At 42.7% G+C, this 23,405-nt stretch overlaps 2 protein-coding genes and 1 long non-coding RNA gene across 15 annotated transcripts; 1 reads left to right on the top strand and 2 right to left on the bottom strand.

The window, feature by feature from the left end:
• Positions 1 to 486: 486 nt before the first annotated feature.
• Positions 487 to 13,523, bottom strand: LOC131136575 (zinc finger protein 335-like). Of its 11 annotated transcripts, none has more exons than XM_058083602.1 (28): positions 13,262 to 13,523; positions 11,945 to 12,138; positions 11,581 to 11,857; positions 11,413 to 11,490; positions 9,864 to 10,994; positions 9,605 to 9,787; positions 8,974 to 9,141; positions 8,635 to 8,893; positions 8,266 to 8,443; positions 8,066 to 8,178; positions 7,960 to 7,978; positions 7,701 to 7,817; positions 7,477 to 7,553; positions 7,149 to 7,309; positions 6,846 to 7,066; positions 6,651 to 6,750; positions 6,384 to 6,472; positions 6,033 to 6,298; positions 5,808 to 5,916; positions 5,476 to 5,673; positions 5,257 to 5,399; positions 4,608 to 4,747; positions 4,416 to 4,513; positions 3,278 to 3,364; positions 3,115 to 3,198; positions 2,972 to 3,031; positions 2,815 to 2,905; positions 487 to 1,047 (listed from the first exon to the last, which is right to left on the bottom strand). In XM_058083602.1, exons 2-28 carry the CDS (start codon positions 12,134 to 12,136, stop codon positions 929 to 931), a joined length of 4,758 nt encoding a protein of 1,585 aa, XP_057939585.1. In that variant the 5' UTR covers positions 12,137 to 12,138; positions 13,262 to 13,523; the 3' UTR covers positions 487 to 928. The 11 variants fall into 11 exon arrangements, with proteins under 11 accessions (XP_057939585.1, XP_057939590.1, XP_057939589.1 ...); XM_058083607.1 differs by having other exon boundaries at positions 5,802 to 5,916; positions 8,977 to 9,045; positions 13,262 to 13,522; XM_058083606.1 differs by having other exon boundaries at positions 5,802 to 5,916; positions 8,974 to 9,045; positions 13,262 to 13,522.
• On the top strand, positions 13,256 to 21,679 carry LOC131136579 (uncharacterized). Of its 3 annotated transcripts, XR_009131760.1 has the most exons (6): positions 13,256 to 13,443; positions 14,638 to 16,075; positions 16,626 to 16,767; positions 17,522 to 18,774; positions 18,868 to 18,935; positions 21,017 to 21,679. It is a non-coding gene; the product is annotated as an uncharacterized LOC131136579 (long non-coding RNA). The 3 variants fall into 3 exon arrangements; XR_009131759.1 differs by having other exon boundaries at positions 16,626 to 18,774; XR_009131761.1 differs by lacking the exon at positions 16,626 to 16,767.
• LOC131136576 (matrix metalloproteinase-9-like) lies at positions 13,840 to 18,182 on the bottom strand. Its single transcript, XM_058083609.1, has 13 exons — positions 17,897 to 18,182; positions 17,468 to 17,706; positions 17,214 to 17,362; positions 16,656 to 16,784; positions 16,405 to 16,578; positions 16,128 to 16,301; positions 15,883 to 16,056; positions 15,652 to 15,807; positions 15,033 to 15,207; positions 14,815 to 14,954; positions 14,585 to 14,735; positions 14,371 to 14,474; positions 13,840 to 14,256 (listed from the first exon to the last, which is right to left on the bottom strand). Exons 1-13 carry the CDS (start codon positions 18,032 to 18,034, stop codon positions 14,147 to 14,149), a joined length of 2,013 nt encoding a protein of 670 aa, XP_057939592.1. The 5' UTR covers positions 18,035 to 18,182; the 3' UTR covers positions 13,840 to 14,146.
• Positions 21,680 to 23,405: the final 1,726 nt, after the last annotated feature.

A 23,405-nucleotide genomic window follows, 5' to 3' on the forward strand; every position in this document is an offset into this window, starting at 1 on the left:
GTAGATTTGGCAGCAACCATTAGTCCCTTTGATGTTACAAACTGTATATATTGTACACAGTGAATTCCTGCGTATTTGCGATTCAGCATGCTGATTTCAGCAAAAATAACAATTATATACTGTTTCCCTTGGCCATTTTGGCCAGACAAAAAAATGTGGTGACCCCTAATATACCCGGTAGTACATTTAACACTGTACTACACTTCATGTATGTGGTTATTTGTATGGGCCGATCTCACTCATAGATTATTGTATCGGCAGCATAAAACTGAGATCAGATTATTATCATACATGTTTTCTAATATTCTCCTGGTCTCCCAAAAATCGACTACTGGCTCCCGATGGACGGGTTGGTGACCCCGATATAAAGCCCATCCATCCAAATCTTCCCAATGTCCTGACTGTATGGCCAAATGCTAATCACTGGCATAAAGCATCTATCATAAAAAAGTGTCAAACCTACACAATGATAAACACACAAAGGAATCTAAAGAAAGTGTTTTATTTGGTGTTAGCTATTAGCTTATTAAACACTTCAGATTCACCAGAAGACAAATGCAAAAATGGTATGTACATATTCATTTTCAATAAGCATAATTTTGCTATTCTCACAAAATGAAAACATTCATAAATGCTCTGTATAATTCCAAATTCAACCTAAATACATTTTCCCCAGATAACATTGTCTTGCAAATCAAAACAGCTGAGGCACGTAAAGCTGATTTCAGAGATGAGGCTGACTCAAACTGCACTTCAATGAACTGCCGGATGAGGAAAAGAAGAGACAAGTGCAAAAAACGAGCAAACCAGAGTTGCAGTATAGAGACAGTTAATGCATAACTCAAATTGAGGTCATGCTCCTTTTCATAGTGGCTTGTGTTTGCATTATGTTGGCATTATTTCGTAGCCGATTGTGGGCCGCCTTCGATTAGTCAGTGAAAGTAATGACGTCGTAGTGGATGCCCTGCTGCTGGAGCTTCTCCAGCTGCTCAGGTGTTGCTTTCCTGTAGACGGTCTGGGCCTGTGCCATCGCTGCATCTGCTACTGCTGAAACAGAGATTGACACATACTGATTGTATGACACTTTCATTTGTTGAAAAGGTGTTCTAATTGTGTGAATGCTGAAGAACATACAAAATGTTGGTTATTTTTTATTCCACCCAATTTTTACGATCAACACTACAAGAGTAAGAATAATAAACAATTCCAAAACTTCTAAATTTCTGCAGAAACAAATTCTCTTTGATCTTGAATCAATCAATCAAACTGTATTTGTAGAGCACTTTTCATACCCAAAATGTAGCACAATGTGCTTTACATATTACAACAACAAAAAAAGTTTTTACTGAATGTATTTACTAGTTCTATAGTTGCCAACCCAGTCCACCTCCAGTTAAGTTGAGTTAATTAAAATGCTTCAGGCCATCTATGTCTCCTGATATTCCATATTTTGCCCGCCAAAAATTCTCCCCAAAATGAATGGAATTTCCACAAACACACCAACCAATTCAAACCATTCTAGCATCAAAACATCCAGCCTAACATTCCAAAAAATGTCCTCCAATTGCACATGTTCCATACAGCATTCCAGTTCAGCTTCAGTTCCTCAGTATCCACACCCAATTTCTACATAATTGTCCTCTCAGTTTATTGCAAGTTGTAATAGGGTACACCAACCCTACTCTGGCCCCAAAACCCTAAGCCTTAACCTAACAATAACCCGGGATATTTGTTGTTGGGCTTGGATAGCTCAATGCAGCAGCATCTCATTTCTCATCTTTTGACTTTGTAAGAGCAAGCCATGGTTTATTATTGTTAAAACATCCAGATTTTTGCAATTGGTGACTAATGGCCTGCTTGCTAAAAGACCCGCAGGCATAAAAAGACAACCATGTAAATGTCTCCGAGTTAGGTCTCCCACTTTGACATCTTTCAGAGCAGGTTAGTTGGCCTCACCTTCCTTTGATCCCAATGTTCCAGCAGCTACAATACGTGAGATGGTAAAGTTGCATCAAAGTTGCAACGTTGCTTATCCAGGATAGCTAACTGCAAGACTTTGTGACACAGAATACCGCAGGACTCTTTGAGAAGTTTGGTATATCAGCAGACTTTATGGATCATGATCCATAAACATGGACCAGCCGAGATGACTTTCTCAAAAGGAGTGGAAGTCATCAAGAACATTAAAGTGACAAATGACCATGCCAAGCCTGGTGCAAGAGTGCTGGTATTGGTGGCCGATAGTATGGGACATCCAAAAATACCACTCTTTGAGTTCATACGCAGTAAGTCAGGGGTCAGCTCCACTTTTCAATTAGCTTGCCAAAGACTTTATTCGTTCATTATCAACTCCTACACCCACAAAATTAGAACAGACAGACAGAATACTTTATTGATCCCTTTAGGATTCCCTCAAGGAAATTGGCAAGTGGGTTCGGCAGTCGTCTGGAAGTACGGTACTTAGGAGCACATCGAGTGTGACATGTCACAGCGGAGTGGTCGTGCTCGGAAGCGGGCCATTGGTGGAATAAATTATAACAGACTGTTTTGGCAGGAAGCAATAAATCTAACGGCATACAGCTGGAAAAGGTGCAGATTCTGTAAGAAAGGATTTTTCAGGATTTTTTTTTTTAACTTTCAGGCCTGTAAAGGTGATCGTTTTCACTGGGCGGTCAAGAGACAGCGAATGTGTGATAAACGGTCCACTTGCAGTGTCAAAACAACAGCAGTGGACTGTATCGTAAATGTAAATATAGCAAGTGCAGCAGAGGCCTGTGAACATAATCATGCAAACCATCCAATAAGAGAGCAGACCTGTGACGGCAGAGTGGGCTGCGGCCTCCATATCTTGCTCCTCCGAACTAGCAGGCAGGTACTGGATCTGACTGTCATGGCTTACTGTGATCTGAATGACAAATGCAAGTTTCAACAGCCGCACTTTCTAATACTTGTTGTGTTTGAGGTGTCTCACGTGTTGCTCTTGCAGAAAGACTCCTTCATGCTCATATTGAACGATGTGCCCATCTGACATCTGAGTGACATTTAGTAGATCCACCATCAACCTCACATTCTTCATGCATCACTCAGCTACGGTAGTAAGTCCAGCATGCTCACCTGTATGTGATTGCTGTCTGCTACTACAACATACTCCTGCGGGATTAAGTGCGGCACTCCATCCTGTGAGATGATATACTGGACCTGAACACAGGTGTTCTAAGTCAGTCATTTAGAAAACAAGGTTTTAGTCAGGTGGTAGAATTTCAGAAAAGCGTCAAACCTCAGTGACCTGGTTGTCTCCTGTCATAAGGTGCTGGACTGTATGTCCATCTATGGTGGTTATCTGCTGAATGTATGTGCCCTCCTCCTGCCCAATGCAAAGACGGAATGTGTCAAGCAATGTATGTATTTTGTAGCTAAATGCAGTGTTTCCCATAGGTGTCTTCAAATATTCGATGATTTGATTTGGACGAGTCTGAACCTGACTGTCCAATTGTATGAAAATGTCATGTGTTCAAGATTATACAATTCTGACTACACTGGGGAGCCTACAGCTGCTACATTTTTACACAGAAGGTCTTTGTTATACAAATACACAAACAAATGTACAAATAAACTAGCTGCAGTTACACAATCCAAAGGAGCCGAAGGAAGCGCTACATTAACCATCATCATCGAATGATTATTTGGTCATCATGGCTACTGAAAATCCTCCAGTGTAGAAGTATTTTGAAAAAGTTAAAGATGAACCCAAGAAAACAAGGCGCAACTTGTATCAGCCGTTTCTTACATATCACAACTACCAACATGGTGTATCATTTAAAACGAGTAAGGCTGTGACACCAACTTCATTTGATGTGAATTTCAATTCAAGAAATTATACTGCTAGCAGAGTTTTGTCAAGTTGTTGTTTTTCAAGCCATGTTGTTCCATTTTTATGTGCACTTCCAGCAGCCGATGTGTGATATGTGAGTGATTCATTTTAGATTGTTCAACCTGTTGGAGCAATATGTGCTTTCATATGAGTCTCCAAAAATACCAGGGAAAAAAAACGATTTGATTAAATTCGTCGATACTAACTTTTTGGAAAAACGCTAAATATAGTGACAAAGTTGGCAAATCAAATATTTTATTGTTTTTTTTATTTTTGGAGGGATCGGTGCAAAGTTGGCAAAATTGATGCCTCAGGCTACGTCTTCTTATTCTCTGGCAGAGCAGTTGTGTGTGAGGTGTGTCAAGAAGCAGAGTTATGTCTGGAGCTGTCAAGACAGCTACATTCACAGACAGCTCCATTATAATGTGTTTATGGGGTCGTCCCAAAACTATTTGTGGCGGTCAAAATGTACTCACGGCGAGCTCCCACAAAAAAAGAAAAGCATACAAAACAAATATTCTTGTGGTTAGGGTTAAGTTCCCACCTGGTTTGATAGATACTGATCTTGGGCTACAATTATGTGCTCTTGACTGAGAGCCTGCAGACGGTCTGGACTGATGACCGTCTGATGGGCCTGCAGGGCTGTAACAGACAAACACGATTACTCCTTGGCTTTACTTTAAATGTGTTGCTTGTTTTCATTTTTTTATCATTAAGAAAGACGTAGGTCGCTTACACTGTAATGTAGTCAGAGCCTCGTCATCACTGTTGACTATGATGGTCTGCTGGGATGTGAGGGTGTGGCTCTTACGAGTGGGGTGCTCCTGGTTGTGGAGACGCTCCATGTGAAACTTCAGGTGGCCATTGCGATTGAAGCTGGTTAGAAAAGCATCAGCTATTCAACTCACAGGGTACATTTAAAGTACACATGCATCACAAAAAGAGTACAACAGTCTCTACTGCCTTGAAGAGTACAATATATTTTGCTTAAATACAGTGACTGTAATAGAGGTAAAGAGACAACTTCAGAATTGATCATTATCCAATTAACATTAAAATATACGAATGGAAATATGATCATGCAAATTGGGATAGATAATTAGTGATTTGTGAGAGGTTAGATTTTTTTCTAGTAGACATTTTTGTGATGCAAATGTATGATGCTTTTGAACGCGTATTGTTTTGAGAAGCCAAGCTCTTTACTTAAGTGTCCCCAGCAACTAGCTGGAACTACTTTCCTCAGGACCCAAATCCCAGCAGAACTGGGCTCAGGACACCGAGTGGGGAGTGAGTGGCTGTTGGCGAGCTTCACTTTTGTGGGTGTCACACACCTTGATGTCAAAAAATCCCAACTATCCCTTTAAGCTTAAAACCGTTGTTCCTACCTTTGGCCACAAAGCTTGCAAGAAAATGGCTTTTCTTTGGTGTGGGTCAGCAAGTGTCTGCGCAGGTCTTTCTTGTTCTTGGAGGCAAAGCTGCAAATGGAACACTTGTGCGGTCGCAGGTAGGAATGCAGCTCCATGTGAACCTAAAGCAAACAAACGGGCATCATGTAAGATTTGCTTTTTATTTTAGAAAGCTTTATGTTTATTTGTAGAGCTCACCTTGACCTCAGGCCAGGAGTTTGAGGTGAAGTCACAGTCAGGGCACTTGAAGATGTTAGGACCCAAGTGCGCCCTCTTGTGGTTCTCCATGTCAGAACGGCCTTGGAACGACTCCATGCATATGCGACAGCAGAACCGCTTGGTGTTGACACCAAGTGAGCTCATAGCAGGAGGAGAGGTGGGAGCTTCACTGCTCAGCTGAAAGTACATGAAAAAAACCTTAAAGAGCACATTACATTACACACAGCTATTCAGCAATCTAACGTTATTAGATCCGCTGTGGCGACTCCGGAAGGGAAAAAAAAAGACGAAAGAAACAAACAAACCTCCACCTGTTGCAAAACTCTTTCAGGCAGTCCAGGAGCAAGGTAGAACTTTTCACTTTTCAGGTTCTGTGCTTCGGAATCCTCCGCAGGCTGAGAGGGGTCGTTCTTCTCTTTACTGCAGGAGGTTAAATTTGACAGTTGATGCTGGCCATATGAAAAAATGCCCTTCGTCCAGCGACTACAAAATTTAGAGATGAATGAAGGGTGCATGAACAGTTAGCACTACCACACCTGCGGTCAGAGCTTTGGACTACTTCTGCCACTTGCTCCACCATATTGAACTCCCCTTCGTCCTCATAGGTTTCTATAGCAATCTGAGCCAGCTCTCCTGTCCCAGAGGTGGTTGCCTCATAGGCCTCCTGCAGAACGGTCTCGCCGCTCTCGGACACATGGACGGTTACAACTTTCTGGGCTTGGCCCGGGACTGTGGGCATTGCACTCCACTCTCCCTCCAAAGCTTTCACCTCTGCACTGCCATCTGACTTCAGCACCGCCACCTAAGTTGACAATCATCAACGGTGTTTGTTGAGCTCTTGTTGAACTCTTTCCAAAATACTTTACTATATGAGCAGTTGCACCAACTTGTAAGGAGTTCCCAACCAATTCCCGAGCGTTGCTCATATTTAACAGCAGGCTCAGGGCATTTTGGGAGGAGAGATCACCGGATTCACCTGGGGAGTGGACGAAGACAATTAAATTCAGTTTGTCTTCAAGGGAGTGTACTACTATTGAATAAAAAAAGACAATCCACCCATCCATTTTCCATACCGCTTAAAATATTTAACATTTATTTCTGATTCAATAAAATGCAAGTTCCAAATGAAAATATGTTTTGGAAGTACGTCTAACCTTGTTCATAGATGATGGTGGTATTTCCGAGTGCGTCCTGTGCCACTGAGGCATTTCCCATTCCCTGAATGGTGTGAAGAGTTATGGGATCCACTGAAACCTGACATGTGACAAAAACAAGAAAAACATTGTCAATGTTCCCACCATTATCAAGCTAAAAATGTGCATCAATTGTAAATGACAGCATAGACTAACAATATTGGGCAAGGCTTGTGTTCCTTCCTCATGTTGCTTTTTAAGCGCCTCCATTTGCTGGAGGGTGAAAAAAGGCTTGCGTCGTCTCTTGGTCGGCTCCGTGGGGTGAGAGACGGACCACTCTTCAAAAGCTTCCGGATGGCGACACTGTATGTGTAATCTCAGATTCTTCCTGTGCTTTGTGACGAAGTGACACATATCGCAGGAGAAAGGTTTCTCTCCTATGGAGGACACATTTAGAGCACCGTCCAAACAGTTACAAAGTGGATTAATAACAGTTTTTAAAAAACACCACATCCTGACCTGTGTGTTTAATGGCCAGATGGGACACTAAGAACTCTTCTTTGGAAGTGGAGTATTTACAGTAGTCGCATTTGAAGGGTCGGTCGATGGTGTGAGACAGCTGATGGTTCAGCAGCAGCTTCTTGTTGTCACAGGTGTAATCACAAAACTCACACTTGAACCTGAAAATTCACAAACTGGTTTACTCTGCATATTTAACTGAAGGATCAATGCAGATTGTTGCTTGGCAGCTACTGTATCAACAGAGCTTTATTAGAAGTAGAGGATTGTGATAAGAGATGCACTTAAATTAAAACAACAAAGAGAAAAACAATTTTGTATTACTGACTTGCTGTCTCCCACAGTCTGAATGTGGGTAAGGAGGTGCATTTTGAATGTATACCGCTTCTTGAAGGATTTGCCACACTGAAAACAAAAAAGAAGAACACTTAGCATTTCTATTCTATTTTGGAGCAAAAAAGGCACCATGACCAAATGACCAGGCACCAAACAACATTCACATGCTCAAAACCATCATAAAAAGAGATGCGATTTGTTTCCTTGTTCTCAGACCTTATCACACATGTGTGGTTTCTCTGCACTGTGGGTCTTCAAGTGCTGCGTGAGCCTCTTCTGCATGGGGTAGACCTTGTGACACACAGGACACGGGAACTCGGATAGTGTCATCACCTGCAAAATTTTTACAGAATGCAACACATTTGACTAAATAAGTGGTTCAAAGCAGACTGCAGCCATTGTACTTAAGCATGATGGTACATTGTTACCATTTTAATATAAATGTCATCTGGCAATGAAATAAAACTGAACTTACCATTACTTTGTTTTTTTTCCTAATAGACGGCAAGATGATAAATGCAGTTAGAATTTGTGAAACCTAGTTGCACAAGTTTTCATGTATGGTGGACTTAGGGGCCTACTTGTCTTTGCTGTGAACTGCTGAGTGACGAACAACATCTTTTCTGTAGACACTCGAGTAATCGCACTTCTCACACTTGAAAGGCTTCGTACCTTCATGATTGAACATGTGCTCCTGCAGAACAAACACACGGGACAATGCACAGCTGTACATACCGTATAATCTCAGCAGAGTGTGCAATGAGCTTTTATGAGAAAAGACCTTGAGAGAGGACCAGCGCTTGCAGCGATAGTTGCACTGGAGGCATTTAAAAAGTTCTGGGTCGTTGCCCTCATGGGACTCCACGTGGAAGCGCAGATCGTCTTGAGTGAGGAAGCGAGAGCCGCAAATATAACAACTGTGAGGTCTCAAGAGCGGTTTGAGGGATTTGTAGTACTGACTAAAAGTAAAAGAAAAAACAAAATTGTGAATGCTTATGAATGCTATAAGACAGTATTTGTCAGTTTACTACGTCTACTACTACTACACTTACTGAACTAGATAAAGATGTGGCATTTGTAGACTAAAACTGGAGTAAAAACCCCAGAAAAACAAAAGCGCTTTAACAGAACACACTAAGTTGACATTTACTTGCGACTGAAATGCTTCTTGTACTTCTTGCGTAGAAAGCACTTGGAGGGCCGACCTCGTTTTCGCTCAAAGAACTCTTCTGGCTGTGAGTTGGACGATGGGTCTTTGTTCTCCGAGTCGGACTGGCTTACTGCTGCCTCTGCTCTGTCCCCATCAGTCACCAGAGCGGGGCCATCATTATCTAAGCCAGATGAGCTTGCCTCATCGGCAGCGCTTGGATCTTCGTTCATTCTTGGCTTCTTTACTAAACTCTCTGCCTCTATGAAAGAGACCAACAGAGATACACAGTGAGAGCTTTCTTGAGCAGGCTGGTTATTGTACCAATCTTTTAAAACTGACCACCTTTGCTGTTGTAGCCTTCTTCCAGAAGGCTGTATTTCCTCGGGCGGCCAATTTTACGTCTAGGACGAGCTTGAGAGGAGGAGGAAATAGGAGGAGTCGTTTTTTTAATACTGGATGGGAACCTTCCTTCGCAGTCTTCTTCACCTGGGTTGTAGTCACTATCCCCTGAGGATTTAATGAGCATAGGTAAATATGGCTCTACAGCGCTATGTGGAGTTTGCATTTTCTCCCCAAGCTTGTATGGGATTTCTCCGGGTACTCCAGCTTCCTCTTGCATCCCAAAGGCATGCCAATTTCCCTGCGGGAATCCCAAGGGGATTAACAAAGTATTCTGTCTGTCTATGTTAGGTCCATTGGAGACTAAATTGTCTGTAGATGTGAATGTAAGTGTGAATGGTTGTTTGTCTATACTATGTGTCCTGTGATGGACTGGTAACCTGTCCAGGGTGGACCCCAGCCTCTTGGTCAAAGCCAGCTAGGATAGGCTTCAGCTTACCCATGACCCGAATGAGGACAAGTGGATAAAAAGTGGATGCATGGCTTTTTGTTCTGTATGTAATGGACAATTCACAATCTAATTAAAATGTGTAAGTGATCATAGATAGGCAAGTGAGGGTTCTTCACGCACCTTCAGAATTATCAAGAGCACCAGCATCAGGAACATCATCGTCCTCCTCCTCTGGCTGAACAGACCTGGATATCGCTGCCTGTGCGGCCTTCCTTTGTCCAGCTTCCTCCTGTTCTGCCTGGCCATGGGCCAGCGCAGCACTTTTGGGAGGTCGTCCACGTTTGCGCTTTGTTTGCAAATCCCCTTAGCAGCAAAAATATACAAGATAAACAGAATAAAGTGACATGACCGTTGATCATAGCTGACCATGCTAACATACTTGTAGGTTTAAAGTGTTTGTCCCTCATGTGGTTAATGAGTGTGTCCTTAGAGGCACTCTTATATGGACACATCTTGCACTTGTACTGCTGCACAATCACAACTTCCATCATCTCCTCCAACTCAGCCAGGTTGGGTGGCCTGTCTGCAGAGCCTTCTGCCACGACTGATGCATCAATTTCCTGGCCCACTTTAGCGTCGTCCTGAGGCTGCTGGGAGCTCCGAGCCTCATCTCGGCTGGCTGGGCAATGTGGGACCACCTCTGGTTCCGGGTTGGAGTTGTAGGTGCCACTGCTGCTAATGTATGGCCCTGGCTGGCTCTCACTGCACTCCAGTGCCTCGGGGACCCCCCTTGAATCTGCTGTGTCGACTACATGGTGGTCTGATGAGGAGCTGTCATCAGTATAAAGCGATTCATCAGGGCCATTGCTATTCTCCGTGTAACAGGAACGCTGGGGCTGCTGTTCTGAGTGCTGCGGTTGATCGGGATCCTGGTTCTGCTCATCATCATCATCATCCCCATTCCTTGCCTGATACTGAGAACACCCAGGCTGCTCAGAATCTGCAGCTGCAACACACTCGCCGCCATATTCAACAGCATACTGCCGGCTTGTCTTGATCCTGTGATCTGCACTGCTGTCGATGTAGGAACGTGAATGATGTGGCTGCACTCCATCATCCACAGTGCACAGATACCCATCACTGCATTCCACAACATAATGCTCCCGGCTGGTGGGGTTCGAATCAGCCCTGCTGCATTCCACATATCCGGGCAGGTCATGGTCACTGTTCTCTCCACTGTAGTCAGGGAAGCCTGACTGGGAGCGCGTCTGGTCAGGTTCTTCGCCTGAACACTCCACGTAAGATGATGTTGACTCCCCAGTTTGGTCTGGACCATCTGCACTGCAGTCCATATACTGAGAGGGGTGAGAGTGTTGGGGCTGATCAGGCTGATTGCTGCTGTCTTCTGGGTAACCAGAGTGTCCAGGCTGATCGTCTGGTTGGTCTGGCTCCAAGTTACACTGCAGGTGTCCCTGGTCCAGACAGGTGGATGTGGGACCCTCAGCAGGTGCTTCTACGGCAATGCGATTAGACAGAGCTGAGGATGACATATGGGCTCCCACAGGAGCACCTAAAGCATAGACAGACATGTTGACTGATTGTACACATTTAAACACATAAATTAATTGTTCATCAGTGAAAAAATGCTGCTGGAAATGAAACCTTTATTTATATGTATGTAAAACGGGCACTCAGAACAAGCAGTGATACAAGTGATGCTGTTGTAGACCACCACAACATAATCCACTGGACATCTTCTGGATTTTCAAAAGCAATTTGAAATACAATGATACAGGGTTACAAGATTGGTCCCAATTGAACATGTGACAATAACAATTTTTATTTCGCCCATGTCAACCTGTAGTGTTAAATATATGTAAATATTCCAAATCAAAATGAATGCTTTGTTCTGTTATCAAAAATATATTTAGTGAAGGAATGACATGTATATGGTTGGATACAATGAATGAATTAGCATTAAAACGTACCATCATCTGGGCCTTGTAGTATGAAATATTGGGTCGGTTCTGCATCCCTATCTTCTGCACTTGTCACTGCAATGCAACCTTTTGGAAAAGTAGCAGACAAGCAGTTTTGTTTCTTAGCAATCAAAAGCAAGGCTGCTCTTTCTGTGACATAATAGGATGGAGCAATACCATTCATGATGTCAGGCCCTATGGTGGACTCAATGATCTTGTCTATGGCAGAGCCCAGGTCTGATGAGGTAGAGGCAGTCGAGTCAGAAACCATCATGGCACCTTCCGACACAGCACTGGAGTGGACAACCACTTGGGCTGACTCTGACACTAGAACTGATTGAGTCACTGTGGACACACTGGACACACTGGTGGACTGGGCCACCGACGACGAGTCTGGGAGGTTAACTGATGACACTCTGACATCTGTACTAGAGCTGGTCTCTGGGACGAAGACCTTGAGATGCAGGAAAAATAATGACAATAGTAATGAGACAGCATGAGTTCCCTTTAACATTTGTTGATATCATTAGACTTATCGTACCACCAGTCCCTCTGAGCTCTGTCCCACGTGGCAGTCTGACTCTGGTGCTTGTGCATGAGTAGAGGCAGCATCACTGCTGTCTGCAGACATAACCTCAGATGACTCCATGCCCATGCCGCTTTCAGACGGCTCCTCCATCCCTGAGGTGCCTGCATCACTGCTGCTTTCCACCTCATTCTCCTCTGGATCCATGACTGGCCACAGCAAAAAGGAAAGGAAACAAAATAAATCATAAGCTCTGCATAACTGAAGTCATAGCATCTTCAAGCATGCCTTTGAATTACAGCATTGTGTTAAACGACTACCAGCATTCTGGGAGATTTCATGTTAATCATCTTGTTCTTATATTGAGCATTAGGGGAAACAAATGTTTTATTTCAACAATGTTTGGATAAAACATGTATCGTGTATACAAAACAACACATATACTTGCACAATCTAATGAGTCACTACATTAGTTGTATTACAATGTACGCCTTTTTGAAGATAGTCATGATATCAGAATGATATCAGCCCTGGAAATCTACCACATTTTTCATTGCCATTATATTTGTCCAAACAAATGTACCTTTAGTTGTACCAGGCATTGAAATGTAAAGGAAACTAACCGAAGAAACGAGGGTGCTGTAATATTGTTTCCATTAAAAATAATAAATATATATACTACGACTACACTCTCCACATTCATCGATTATTCGGTAGGCGGTGGAATAAGCTTCTGGTCTTGTTTAAATTATATCGCTCATTTTATGTCAGTGATGTTGTGAGTTCAACGTACATCAGCAGTAACCCAACGATAGCCTACTAGACACATCTGTGTGCAGCTTTAATGTCGGTCGACACAGGACAGGCAAGGTACCACTAAAGCGCTAACAGCGACGGGACGTTAAAGACACTTGAAGTTGTCAACATGGCTCGCCTCTGCTTTTATTTAGCAACATTTGTGGACAGTGACAGCCATTGTTGTCGGCTGTGTTAAATAAACAAGCTACAATATTAATTTGTAATCATATACGTCAGGTTGGGAGCTTTCATAGTTGATATCAATAACAGAACTAAACCAAGTAACAATTATGTAGCCACGCGTTTCAAATCAACGTGTATGTTAGCATGTAGTATCTTGGGGCCTAGCTGCCCTTGATCCTGCCTGTGAAGCGTCGCCATTTTGCAACAGGCGGGCCTCTTTTACATCAGGCATTCTCAAAGCTCTACTGGGGACCTCGAGGGCCTCCGGTTGCGCCGGACCGCCCTAACGATGTCCCTGAAGAAAATAAAATATCTCAACCACATTGCGAGTGTCCATTATTTTTCTCTTACCTTGTATTTCCTCGGAGAACCGTATGCGTTAGCGTCGATAAGCTAAATAGCGCTGGCATTGGTCGGAGACATTTGTAGCTTCATTCTCGTCGGGCGCCATGAGAATCTCCTCACTTCCTGTTCGCCTGACCGGGTCTTATTTATTGTGTTTGTTTGAACTGGGGAGAATCGTCGACACTAACGTATGCTTTTAAATTTGGTTATTTTCTGATTGTTTTTCATATAACCGTTTGAATAATTTGTGACCAGTATTTTGTCGTGATACATGGAATAACCGAATGGACTATTGTCTTTAGTGGAAGGCGAATCACGCATGTTTGTGCGGAGGAATATATACAGGCGCTATCCTTCAAGTCAGCATAAGTCTGAGGTCTAATTTTAGAAACAAATATATCTATTTAAAGTTTCCAAGCTGCCGTTTATACGACCTACCTACGTTTGCTTACACATTTATTACCTTCTCATTGCGGTTGGTGGGTAATACGATGTTGTGATTCTTTACGGTTGTGGATAAATACTGGCGACCATAAAGCGAAAAGACAATCTACAGAGCTCTGTGACTGAATGTTTATTGCATGTAAAGTATACATGTAGATTGTAAAAACACAACAGATACCAAAACAATGAAATGCTGTTTACAAGTCTGCACCAGTCAGATAATTAATGTATAAATTATTCAGAAACTTTGGAATTTGATCCAGATGTTTGTTTGTTTTTTAGCATGATTAACATGCTATAAAGGCCAATGTGTGCATCACATCAACAATGCCCTATCAACAATACAATTTCTCATCAGGCATAAATGCTGATTTACACGCTCCCTAATTCCTGCACAGGCAGGACATAGGTTTGTCAACATATCAACAGAATAGTCCTCACAAGGGTTCAAGAATCGGAACACTTGAGGAGGTCATATTTGACATAACCAACACGATCCACCTGCTTGCCGGACGTCATGCGCCAGTAGAAACGGTCCCAGTAGAAATAGATGTACCCTAAAGCAGAAATACACAACAGTTACAGTATATAGAGTTGCTGTGTACCACAAACATTTAGGGAATTTGTCAAGTCTCTGCTAATATACAACTGTAACAGACAATAGCATTTACCCTTGAACTGGAACACATCATGGGGGTCATTGGGAACACCACCAAAAGCAGTGTGCGTATATCGGGGGTAGCCCCTTTCAACATACCGGGTCTTCACATCAAACCTGTAGACAAAAATAATGGAATCCAATATTAAGATTGAGTAACCCTGACTTCTTCTTCTTCTCTGACTTCTAATTTGTTTGATACAACTAATGAATTTATTTGAACTCACCTCCAGTATTTCTCCCCACTGAAAAGCAGGACTTTGCTTTTCCCTCTCTGCAGTGCTCCCTCCACCTTCTCCAGGATGTTGGGGAGGCCGAGCTTCTCTATGCTGCGGGGGCCCAGAACATTCTGTCCTGAATAAACCCAGAATTGGCGCCCTGGAAAGACACCCTACTGCTTGTTAAGTTGTCACTATGGATTTGCATGTGCCTTGTACAATGCATGAAGCTCACTTACCAGAGAAGAAGTACAATTTCTTGGTGAGAATGTCTTCAAAGGCAGCATCAATGACTGCTGGCAGTGCTGGCCAATGCTCAGAAATTCTGAACGCACCTTTGACCTCCCCGTTATCGCTGGTGGATTTCTTCCAGTAATACCTAATGACAGAACATCACTATATTTGACTTCCTTGTTTCTTGTCTTATCAGTCTTTAATCAGTCAGTTTTTCTCTTACCCGCCACTAAAGAAGTATAGATTGTTACTGATAACAGTGATGGTGTCAAATTTGTTAACTTTGCAGGCATCATTGGTTGGATCCACAGGTTTTAGGGTGGTAGTGGGTTCATGTTCAAATGGTGTTGTGGTAGGTGTGTCAGTCGGAGGTATCGGGTCTGGGCCTTCTCTGCGTCCTGAACAAAGTATTTATATTTAGATCTTTGGAGATAATACAGGATTCATTCATTCATTTTCTACCGCTTATCCTCACGTGGGGGGATCATGGGGGCGCTGGAGCCTATCCCAGCTATCTTTGGGCGAGAGGTGGGTTACACCCTAGACTGGTCGCCAGCCAATCCCAGGCACATATAGACAAACAACCATTCCCACCCCACTCACATTCATACCCATGGACAATTTGTAGTCGCCAATTAACCTAGCATGCATGTTTTTGGAATGTGGGAGAAAGCCGGAGTCCCCGGAGAAAACCCACGCATGCACGGGGAGAACATGCAAACTCCACATGGGATTGAACTCCGGTCTCCTAGCTGTGTGGCCTGCATGCTATCCACTCATCCGTCGTGCTAATGCAGAATTGTGTGTGATAAAGGTTTTTGAAGGATTTTTTTGCGTCATACCATATAGATACTGAATGCCTGCAATATCGTCTCTATGCAGGGAGAAGTTCTCCATATAGCTGTACATGGGGTACATCAGTGCATCTCGAATATTGGAGTGATCCAGACCGAGGGCGTGTCCAAACTCATGCGCGGCCACCAAGAAGAGGCTATAACCTGCATCACAATCAGATCCTTAATGAATAAGCAGGTCAAATAACTTAACACTTTGATTTGTCTTTTAATTCTCACCGTCATCACGACAGAAGCCCCATTTGTTGTCCTCATCATAGCTGCTGGTGGTAGCACACCACAGTTTGCCATCATTGCGACCCTCACTGGTGCACGAATCGTACCGCTGACCCAGGAAAGTGAATGGGAAGTGGCACGGCTCTCCTTCAGAATTTCCACCAGATACAGCAGTGTCTGATCAGACAAAGACATGGTAAGAAAATAGAATCTCATCGAATGCATGCATAATTTTTCCTCTTACTTACCTCTACTGGGACAGAGTCCATATTTCTTGTCCTTATCAAAGTTGTCTGTGGTGGAACACCAGCGATATCCATCATTGCGGCCCTCTGTGGTACAACCGTTGTACTCCGTCCCCAGGAACACAAATGGGAAGACACACGGGGCTGCATTGGCGTTTCCACCAAAAGTGTATAGCACTGTCAGGTAGAGAATTAAGGTTCAGTGATATGGGATACCGCCCCTTTGTATTGCTGACCTTTCACCCAGGATTTCCTGAAGAGAACATTTTGTCACACTTACGTTCACTTGGACAGAAGCCGTATTTTCCGTCCCTGTTGAAATCAGCAGTGGTGGCGCACCATGGAAGGTTATCTGAGCGGCCATCGGTGGTACATGCTGTGTATGATTTGCCCTCAAAAGTGAAGGGGAAATGGCAAATGGCACCCTCTGAATTCCCAAAATGAGTCTTCACAACTGTTTGTGACAGGAGAAGTTAAAACAGGCCTTGCTGCAATTCACAGAGATGAGCAGCAGAGGGAGACAAACGCTACCTGGTCCTTTTCCCAGCGTCCAGTTTTCGTCATCATCAAAGTGGGCATCCCCTTGGAGTCCCTCACCGGGTGGATATGCATGGGCCAAAAGACCATCCTTTCCATCAAACGGGTACGGGTCTCCATGGTCTGAAAAATACCATCAAGCAGTGTAGATGACACAAATATAAAGGGAACGTCATTATGGCCGCACGGTGGATGAGTGCTTAGAATGTAGGCCACACAGTCAGGAGATTGGGAAGACCTGGCTTCGATTCTCCACTTGGGCATCTCTGTGTGGAGTTTGCATGTTCTCCCCGTGCGTGTGTTTTCTCCGGGTACTCCGGTGTCCGCCCACATTCTAAAAACTTGCACGTTAGCTTCATTTGTGACTCTAAATTGTCCATAGGTATGAATGTGAGTGTGAATGGTTGTTAGCCCCAAAGTCAGCTGGGATAGGCTCCAGCATAGCCCCACTACCCTACTGAGTATAAGCGCCATAGAAAATGGATGGATGGAACGTCATAATGACATCAGTGTGATGAAAAATAGACTAGACGACATTCTGAAAACACATACCGCCTTTTCCAAAGGATATCATGATATCCGCCGTCCCTTCAAAGAGGCGGGTAAACGTCAAAGGCGTCACATCACTCCACACCTTCAAAGCTCTGGCAAAAGCATCATCAGTCAGAGAGATGTCCAAGTCTGGAGAGTAGTTGACAATCCTGTGGAGGAGAGCGCCATAGCATAGCATAGCCATAGGCATAGCCTTGTTAAATATTTTGTTTCTCTGACAAATATGGCTTATGCACACAGTAATCTTTACTCGCCTGTATGTGACATCATTATGTTGCCATTTAAGGTCTCCCTCGAATGTTTTATAGTTGGCCACATCAGGCACCCCACAGCGAGGCCGCTTCATTATCTCCAAAGTTGCTGAATCCAGCTCACCCGTCTCCTCCAGACCCATCTGTTTCTGCATCTTCTTCAGAGCCTTGGAGGTGGACACCATAGACTGGAAACCGCTGCGTTGCAAGATCTCCATGTAGCCAAACTTCTTCAGGTAACTCTGCACATCAGAAATAACTTTAGGTTGAAGACAATCAGTCATCTCTTTACAACATTTAGTTTGGACAGAAAGTAAATCCACACCCCCACTGTAATCAAGCACACAATCTTTCTTTTTTGACACCCGGTAATTACTTCTCTGGGCAGCTATGACACTATTGAGATAAAAGTACACCATCTGTTCTACTCACTTCTGCCAACTGTATATCAGTCAAGTTTTTGATGATGTCTCCTGGAAATGTGACATGGACTGACTTCAGGGGAAGACTCCATCCATCCTGTGTGCTCAGCCCCCAAAGCAGACACACAAACAAAGCACAGGATCTCATTATGGAGCCTGCCTGTTAGCAAACAGGATAAAAAAGTAATCACCCAGTGAAAAAGTTTTGTAAAAGTGGAATCCGTCTTTGTTTTGAGCGGTGTCTCTTGTTGTCTTCTTGCAATATGTGTCTTTGCTAAGCATTGTGGTCCTTTTTATGCAACTTGATGTCTTAGTCACTTAACCTCATACCCGCCCTCTACCAACCTCAACCCTCCCACTCTCATCACAACAAGTAGTATCCGTTTAATGGATTCAGGGGGTTTCCAAAATATTCCCAGTTTGACCCAACAACAAATGAGTGGTCTAAATAAAATATGTGAGTGCATATGTAAATGTGGAAAATGATTGGCTGCATTCATGTAAGTTGTGCATACTACCTATGTCATGTATTTTTGTATACAGAAGTGTATAAGAGTAAGTGTGTAAGTGTGTAAGTGTGTAAGAGAAGTGTACAGTTGACATTGTCTGAACAATATGTAAACGTAACTTGTTAGTAATGCAAATAAATAAAAAGATATCCGGTTTCCTCCCACATTCCAAAGACAGGTTAATTGCCGACTCCAAATAGTCGATAGGTGTGAATGTAAGTGTGAATGGTTGTTTGTCTGTATGTGCCCTGTCCAGGGTGTACGCCGCCTCTCGCCCGAAGACAACTGAGATATGCTCCAGGAAGAATGGTTGGATGGATGGATAAACATTATAAGAGCGGCGATTTCGCCCACTGCAGAGTGCATACAAAGACATCAGGTTTGTGCCGCCAACTTAATAGGAGTTGATACGGTGATACGGTTGATACGGTGATTTATCTTTTTAAAATGTCTGCTTTTAACATACATCCAGAATCGGGTCCAGAAGCAGAGACTGTACAGTCCGAAGTTTCTCAAGAGAAGAGGTTACGTCTCTCAATGGTAAGTAGCATAAGCATTTTAATGTTCTACATCATAAATAATGTGTTTTGCGGGACTACCAGTGTGTAAAAAACCCGGGTAGAGCTATTAGCAACCCCGCTTCCTCTATGCTATAATGCTACACAGACAAGCGCTTTTGCTCCATGACTTCCACTAAATCAAGACAGGACACGGATAAACCGTTACTTACTGCTGGCCCTTCTGACTCTCCCACACCACCAAGCAACATTGGAAAGGCGTAGGGCTTCAGCAAGTTAGTGGGCCAGTCCAGCTGCATAGTGGCCCATATTTATACTGTTATTTTTTATACTCTTTATTCTGTATATTTTATATTTTCATTTTTAACAGACGTGTCTGCACCTACTTCACCAAAACAAATTCCTAGTATGTGTTTGATCATACCTGGCAATAAACAATTTCTCATTCTGATTCTGTTCACTAAACAGTCCAGTGGGAAATGCCCCTGACAGATGAAAATGCATTTATTTTGCTGGTAGGGAATCAGGAACTCCAACCACCTGTGCTTTTGTCTGTCTGCCTGTCTGATGGTGGCGTCTTTTGGAATTGGAAACAAATGAGGCATTTCTAGCAAGTAAACAGCGGAACGGCGCTTGGGGGAGGGCAGAAATTTTATATATAAGGAAGTCCGCCCCTCTGTGACATCACAAAGGAATGGTTTTACCACGCCTTTTCAAAGCGAGCGTTTCGAGCCATCGCAAAGCTTCCAAATCCGCAAACCTCACGATCTGTAACTTTGGCATCGTTTGGAATACAACATTCTAACTGTGTAGGTCAGTAAAGTGGAAAAAGCATAATATGGGTTACATTTTAAAGGGGTGAAAAACTACACTTCTGTTGTTTTATTTTCACCAGTTTTAATATTGTGTTTTTTTGTGGTGTCCAAGAAGTAATATTAATTCTTTCTTTGCAACAAGAAGAAAGACTATTCAGAATTACAGACTTCATCGTCATTGATGCAACATCTCTGGCTTCATCTGTAGAATGACACAACCCATTACAAACAACTTGCTTCATACGGTAATGAGAATTGAGGACATACTGTATTGTTGCACAAAAGAAGTGTCTTTATTTTATATAAACAACATGTGTTGACTATTGTGTTTATGCTCTAGCACTTGTTTGTGTGTGACAGTATGAGGAACTCAAGCAGTGTTTCCATCTTTATTGTTGGCATATTTTCTTCCTTAATGCTTTGGCTGCATTTCCATGTAAAGTCAACCTCTATTGTTTTACAATAGTCCAGAGTTCTCTTTCTTCGTCAATCTGCTGCTTCTTGTTTTCTTACAAAGCAGGTAAAAGGGAACATATAATTGTGAAAGTTGCATTTCATTTGAAGACATCACAGCACATCCTGGTTCTTTGCATCTTATGCCATTGACCTTATATAGTAAAGCAGATACACCTGCAATGTCCCAAGACAGAGGAGGCATGATCATTTGGAGATGTGGTTGGATGAGGGCGAGTTCCTTCCTCATATTTCAATTTCCTGCTGTGGTTGATGCATCATTCATTTTGACATATTGTGTAGGACGTCATTCATCCGACCTGTTTACTAAGTTAGTGTTGATGACTGAGAAATGTTGTCATCTGAACCTGTTCAGTACTTCTCTATTGTGATACACATTAATTACACAGTAATTGTACATGATTGAATTTAGTCCTGGATGAGTCATTTAGATTTTACACATCTTGGTCACACAAGCTATCTTTCTTTCGACACAGTTGTTCGACTATTTTAGGCTATTCCTGTTTACATTTGGCTCCCCAGGCCTGCTTTAAAAACATCTGGCTTTGATTTTACATGGCGTCAAAGACTTGATGAACACAGCTCCATACATTTTAATGAATACCACTATTCATCTGGCTTTAAACAATTAAAACATGTCTGGAACAGAACCTTAAAAAAGACATCCTTCCTGAAATTGGCCTTACTTTTAACCGGTGTTGGGTAAGTTCATAGTTCTCGCAAACTAGTTCAAAGTTCAGTGTATACTATATGAATAGTTGACATTCACAGTTCACCATTTTAATTTTGAACTTGATTCATTTCTATTGTTTAGGTGAAAAGTGAGAAGACTGACCTGACTTGGGTCGTTTGCCTTTTCCTGGTGCATTTTTGGGATTGTCAAGGACTTGCAGATGCAGTATTTTCTCACACTAAATGGATGCTTCAACTCCAAATCCCTTTCATAAGGCTCTAAATAAATACTAGAACTGCACTTGGAAGAGTGGAAACTTCCTCCAAAATAGAAGGATTGTGTTCTGCATAAAAGTGCATCCATGAAGAAGAATGATCTGAAAACACTTTGGGTAATGATGCTTTCATCAAAACTCAAGAGTGGTGTCCATAAACAGGGAACTCTGTTTAGCAGGGCCAATCAGCAACATCACAGTATTGTCAGGGTTCATAAATAAAAAGCAAATCAACCGCCTCCATCCAACCCTGTCTTCTGCATCTGTCTCCCTCACACCGACTACCCTCACGTCCTCCTTCAAGGCATCCATAAACCTCTTCTCTGGTCTTCCTCTACGTCTTCTATACCTGGCAGCTCTAAACGAAGCATCCTTTTACCAATATATTCACTATCTCTCCTCTGGACACGTCCGAACCATCACTGTCTGGCCTCTCTGACTTTATCTCCGAGTCAAATGAAAGCAATTCATAATATTTAAGATAGGGTTAGGGTTAAAGTTAGAGTATGAACCAAGTACATTTCATCATTATTTGCTCGTCTCTATTTTGGTTTATATCTAAAGTTACTTGGTAAATTTGTTCCATAACGGGCTGCAGGCTGGCCACAACATTAGGTACACTTGATGCCACACAAGGATGCAGCATTTATGCATTTATGGCTGGCATAAAATATTACTCCCGCCTCAAAATGTTGCAGTATGCACCTTGCAGTCTTAAACTTGTTTCATAAACTACACAGTGTTTATAACAGGACAGCGGGCGCGATCGTGTATCAGTTACTGATGGTGGTTTTTTTTGTCTGCTTGTTTCGGGTGGTGGCTGGTGATAGATATAAAGTCAGTTAGAAAACTGTAGTACTGAACACGGTGCTTTTGGGAAAAATACAGTCAGCAAGGCTGACACATTATTGTTATGTTTATTGCCATGTTTGCAACTTGACACTGCTCATATGTGTATATATGAAAAAATTATAATAAATAACTTGTGGCTTTGGGAATGTAATATAGCAGATTGAAGGTGCCATCTGGAATACTGTCATCTCAACTGTTCATTGAAATTTATATTTCCAGACAATAGGGCGAATCCTATTTTTTTTGCAAATAAACACTGTCAGCATCATTAAACATGTAGTTTTTGGAATAGAGCTCACTGAGGCTATGGGTGTGTTCATAATTCACAAATGGAGCCAAACCCTGGTGGGTTGGATTGAGTTCAGAAATCAAGACTGCGGTGTGGCCCAAAGAAATGTTGTTTGGCATGATTCAAAGTGGAGTTTTAGATCCAAACTCTGGAGCTGTTCCTCACAGCAAGAGAGAACATCAGTTTCTACATGATCCAGAATACATAATACTGCTTCATCATGTACAGTCTTTGAAACATTTGAGAGGTACTTTTTGTTTGTTCGTCCTTCAACTGGAGTAGTCGAAGCAGAGTACAGCAGAGTGCCTAGTTGGATAGCATGTCAGTCTCACAGTCAGGAAAACTCTTAATATAATAATATAGGAGTTTGCGTGTTCTCGGGTACTCATCCCCAAAACACGCATGTCAATTTAAGACTCTAATTGGTCCATATGTGTGAATGTGAATGTCAATGGTTGTTTGTCTGTGTGTGCCCTGTGATTGGCTGGTGCGAGTTCTGGGTGTATCTCCAAGTCATCTCCAAGTCAGCTGGGATGTGCTCCAGCTCACCTGTGACCCTAATAACAAGTGAAATGAATGATGAAAGGGTGGATGAATGGAATGCTTATGGTAATGGTAATGGAAATGGTAATAGCAAAATGATTAACATCCCAAAAACAATTGCATGTTTTGGGAATATTGGAGGAAACTGGAGTACCCGGAGATAATCCAAGCACGCATGGGGAAAACATGCAGACTACACACAGAGATGCCTCAGGGAGATTCTGACAGAGGTCTTCCAGATCTCCTGACTGTGTAGCCAACATGCTAACTAGGTCACTGGAATGAGAGGCGGAGAATACCTTGTGTTAAATACTGTTATAGAATAGGATAGACAGACAATACCATTTACAGTCACACCGACATCCATCCATCCATCTTGTATACCGCTTATCCTCATCAGGGTCGCAGGTACATATGCCGGACCACTGACACCTTTGGTCAATTTACTCTCGAGTTGAGCTGACATACATGTTTTGGGAATGTGTAACTGGAGAGAATCTATGCAAGAACAGGGAACACGCAAACGTAATAATAAACAATACATGAAAACATCTCTCACACTGTCAATCAAA

The sequence above is a fragment of the Doryrhamphus excisus genome, chromosome 10 (genome assembly GCF_030265055.1).
Source record: "Doryrhamphus excisus isolate RoL2022-K1 chromosome 10, RoL_Dexc_1.0, whole genome shotgun sequence".
Classification (NCBI taxonomy): domain Eukaryota; kingdom Metazoa; phylum Chordata; class Actinopteri; order Syngnathiformes; family Syngnathidae; genus Doryrhamphus; species Doryrhamphus excisus.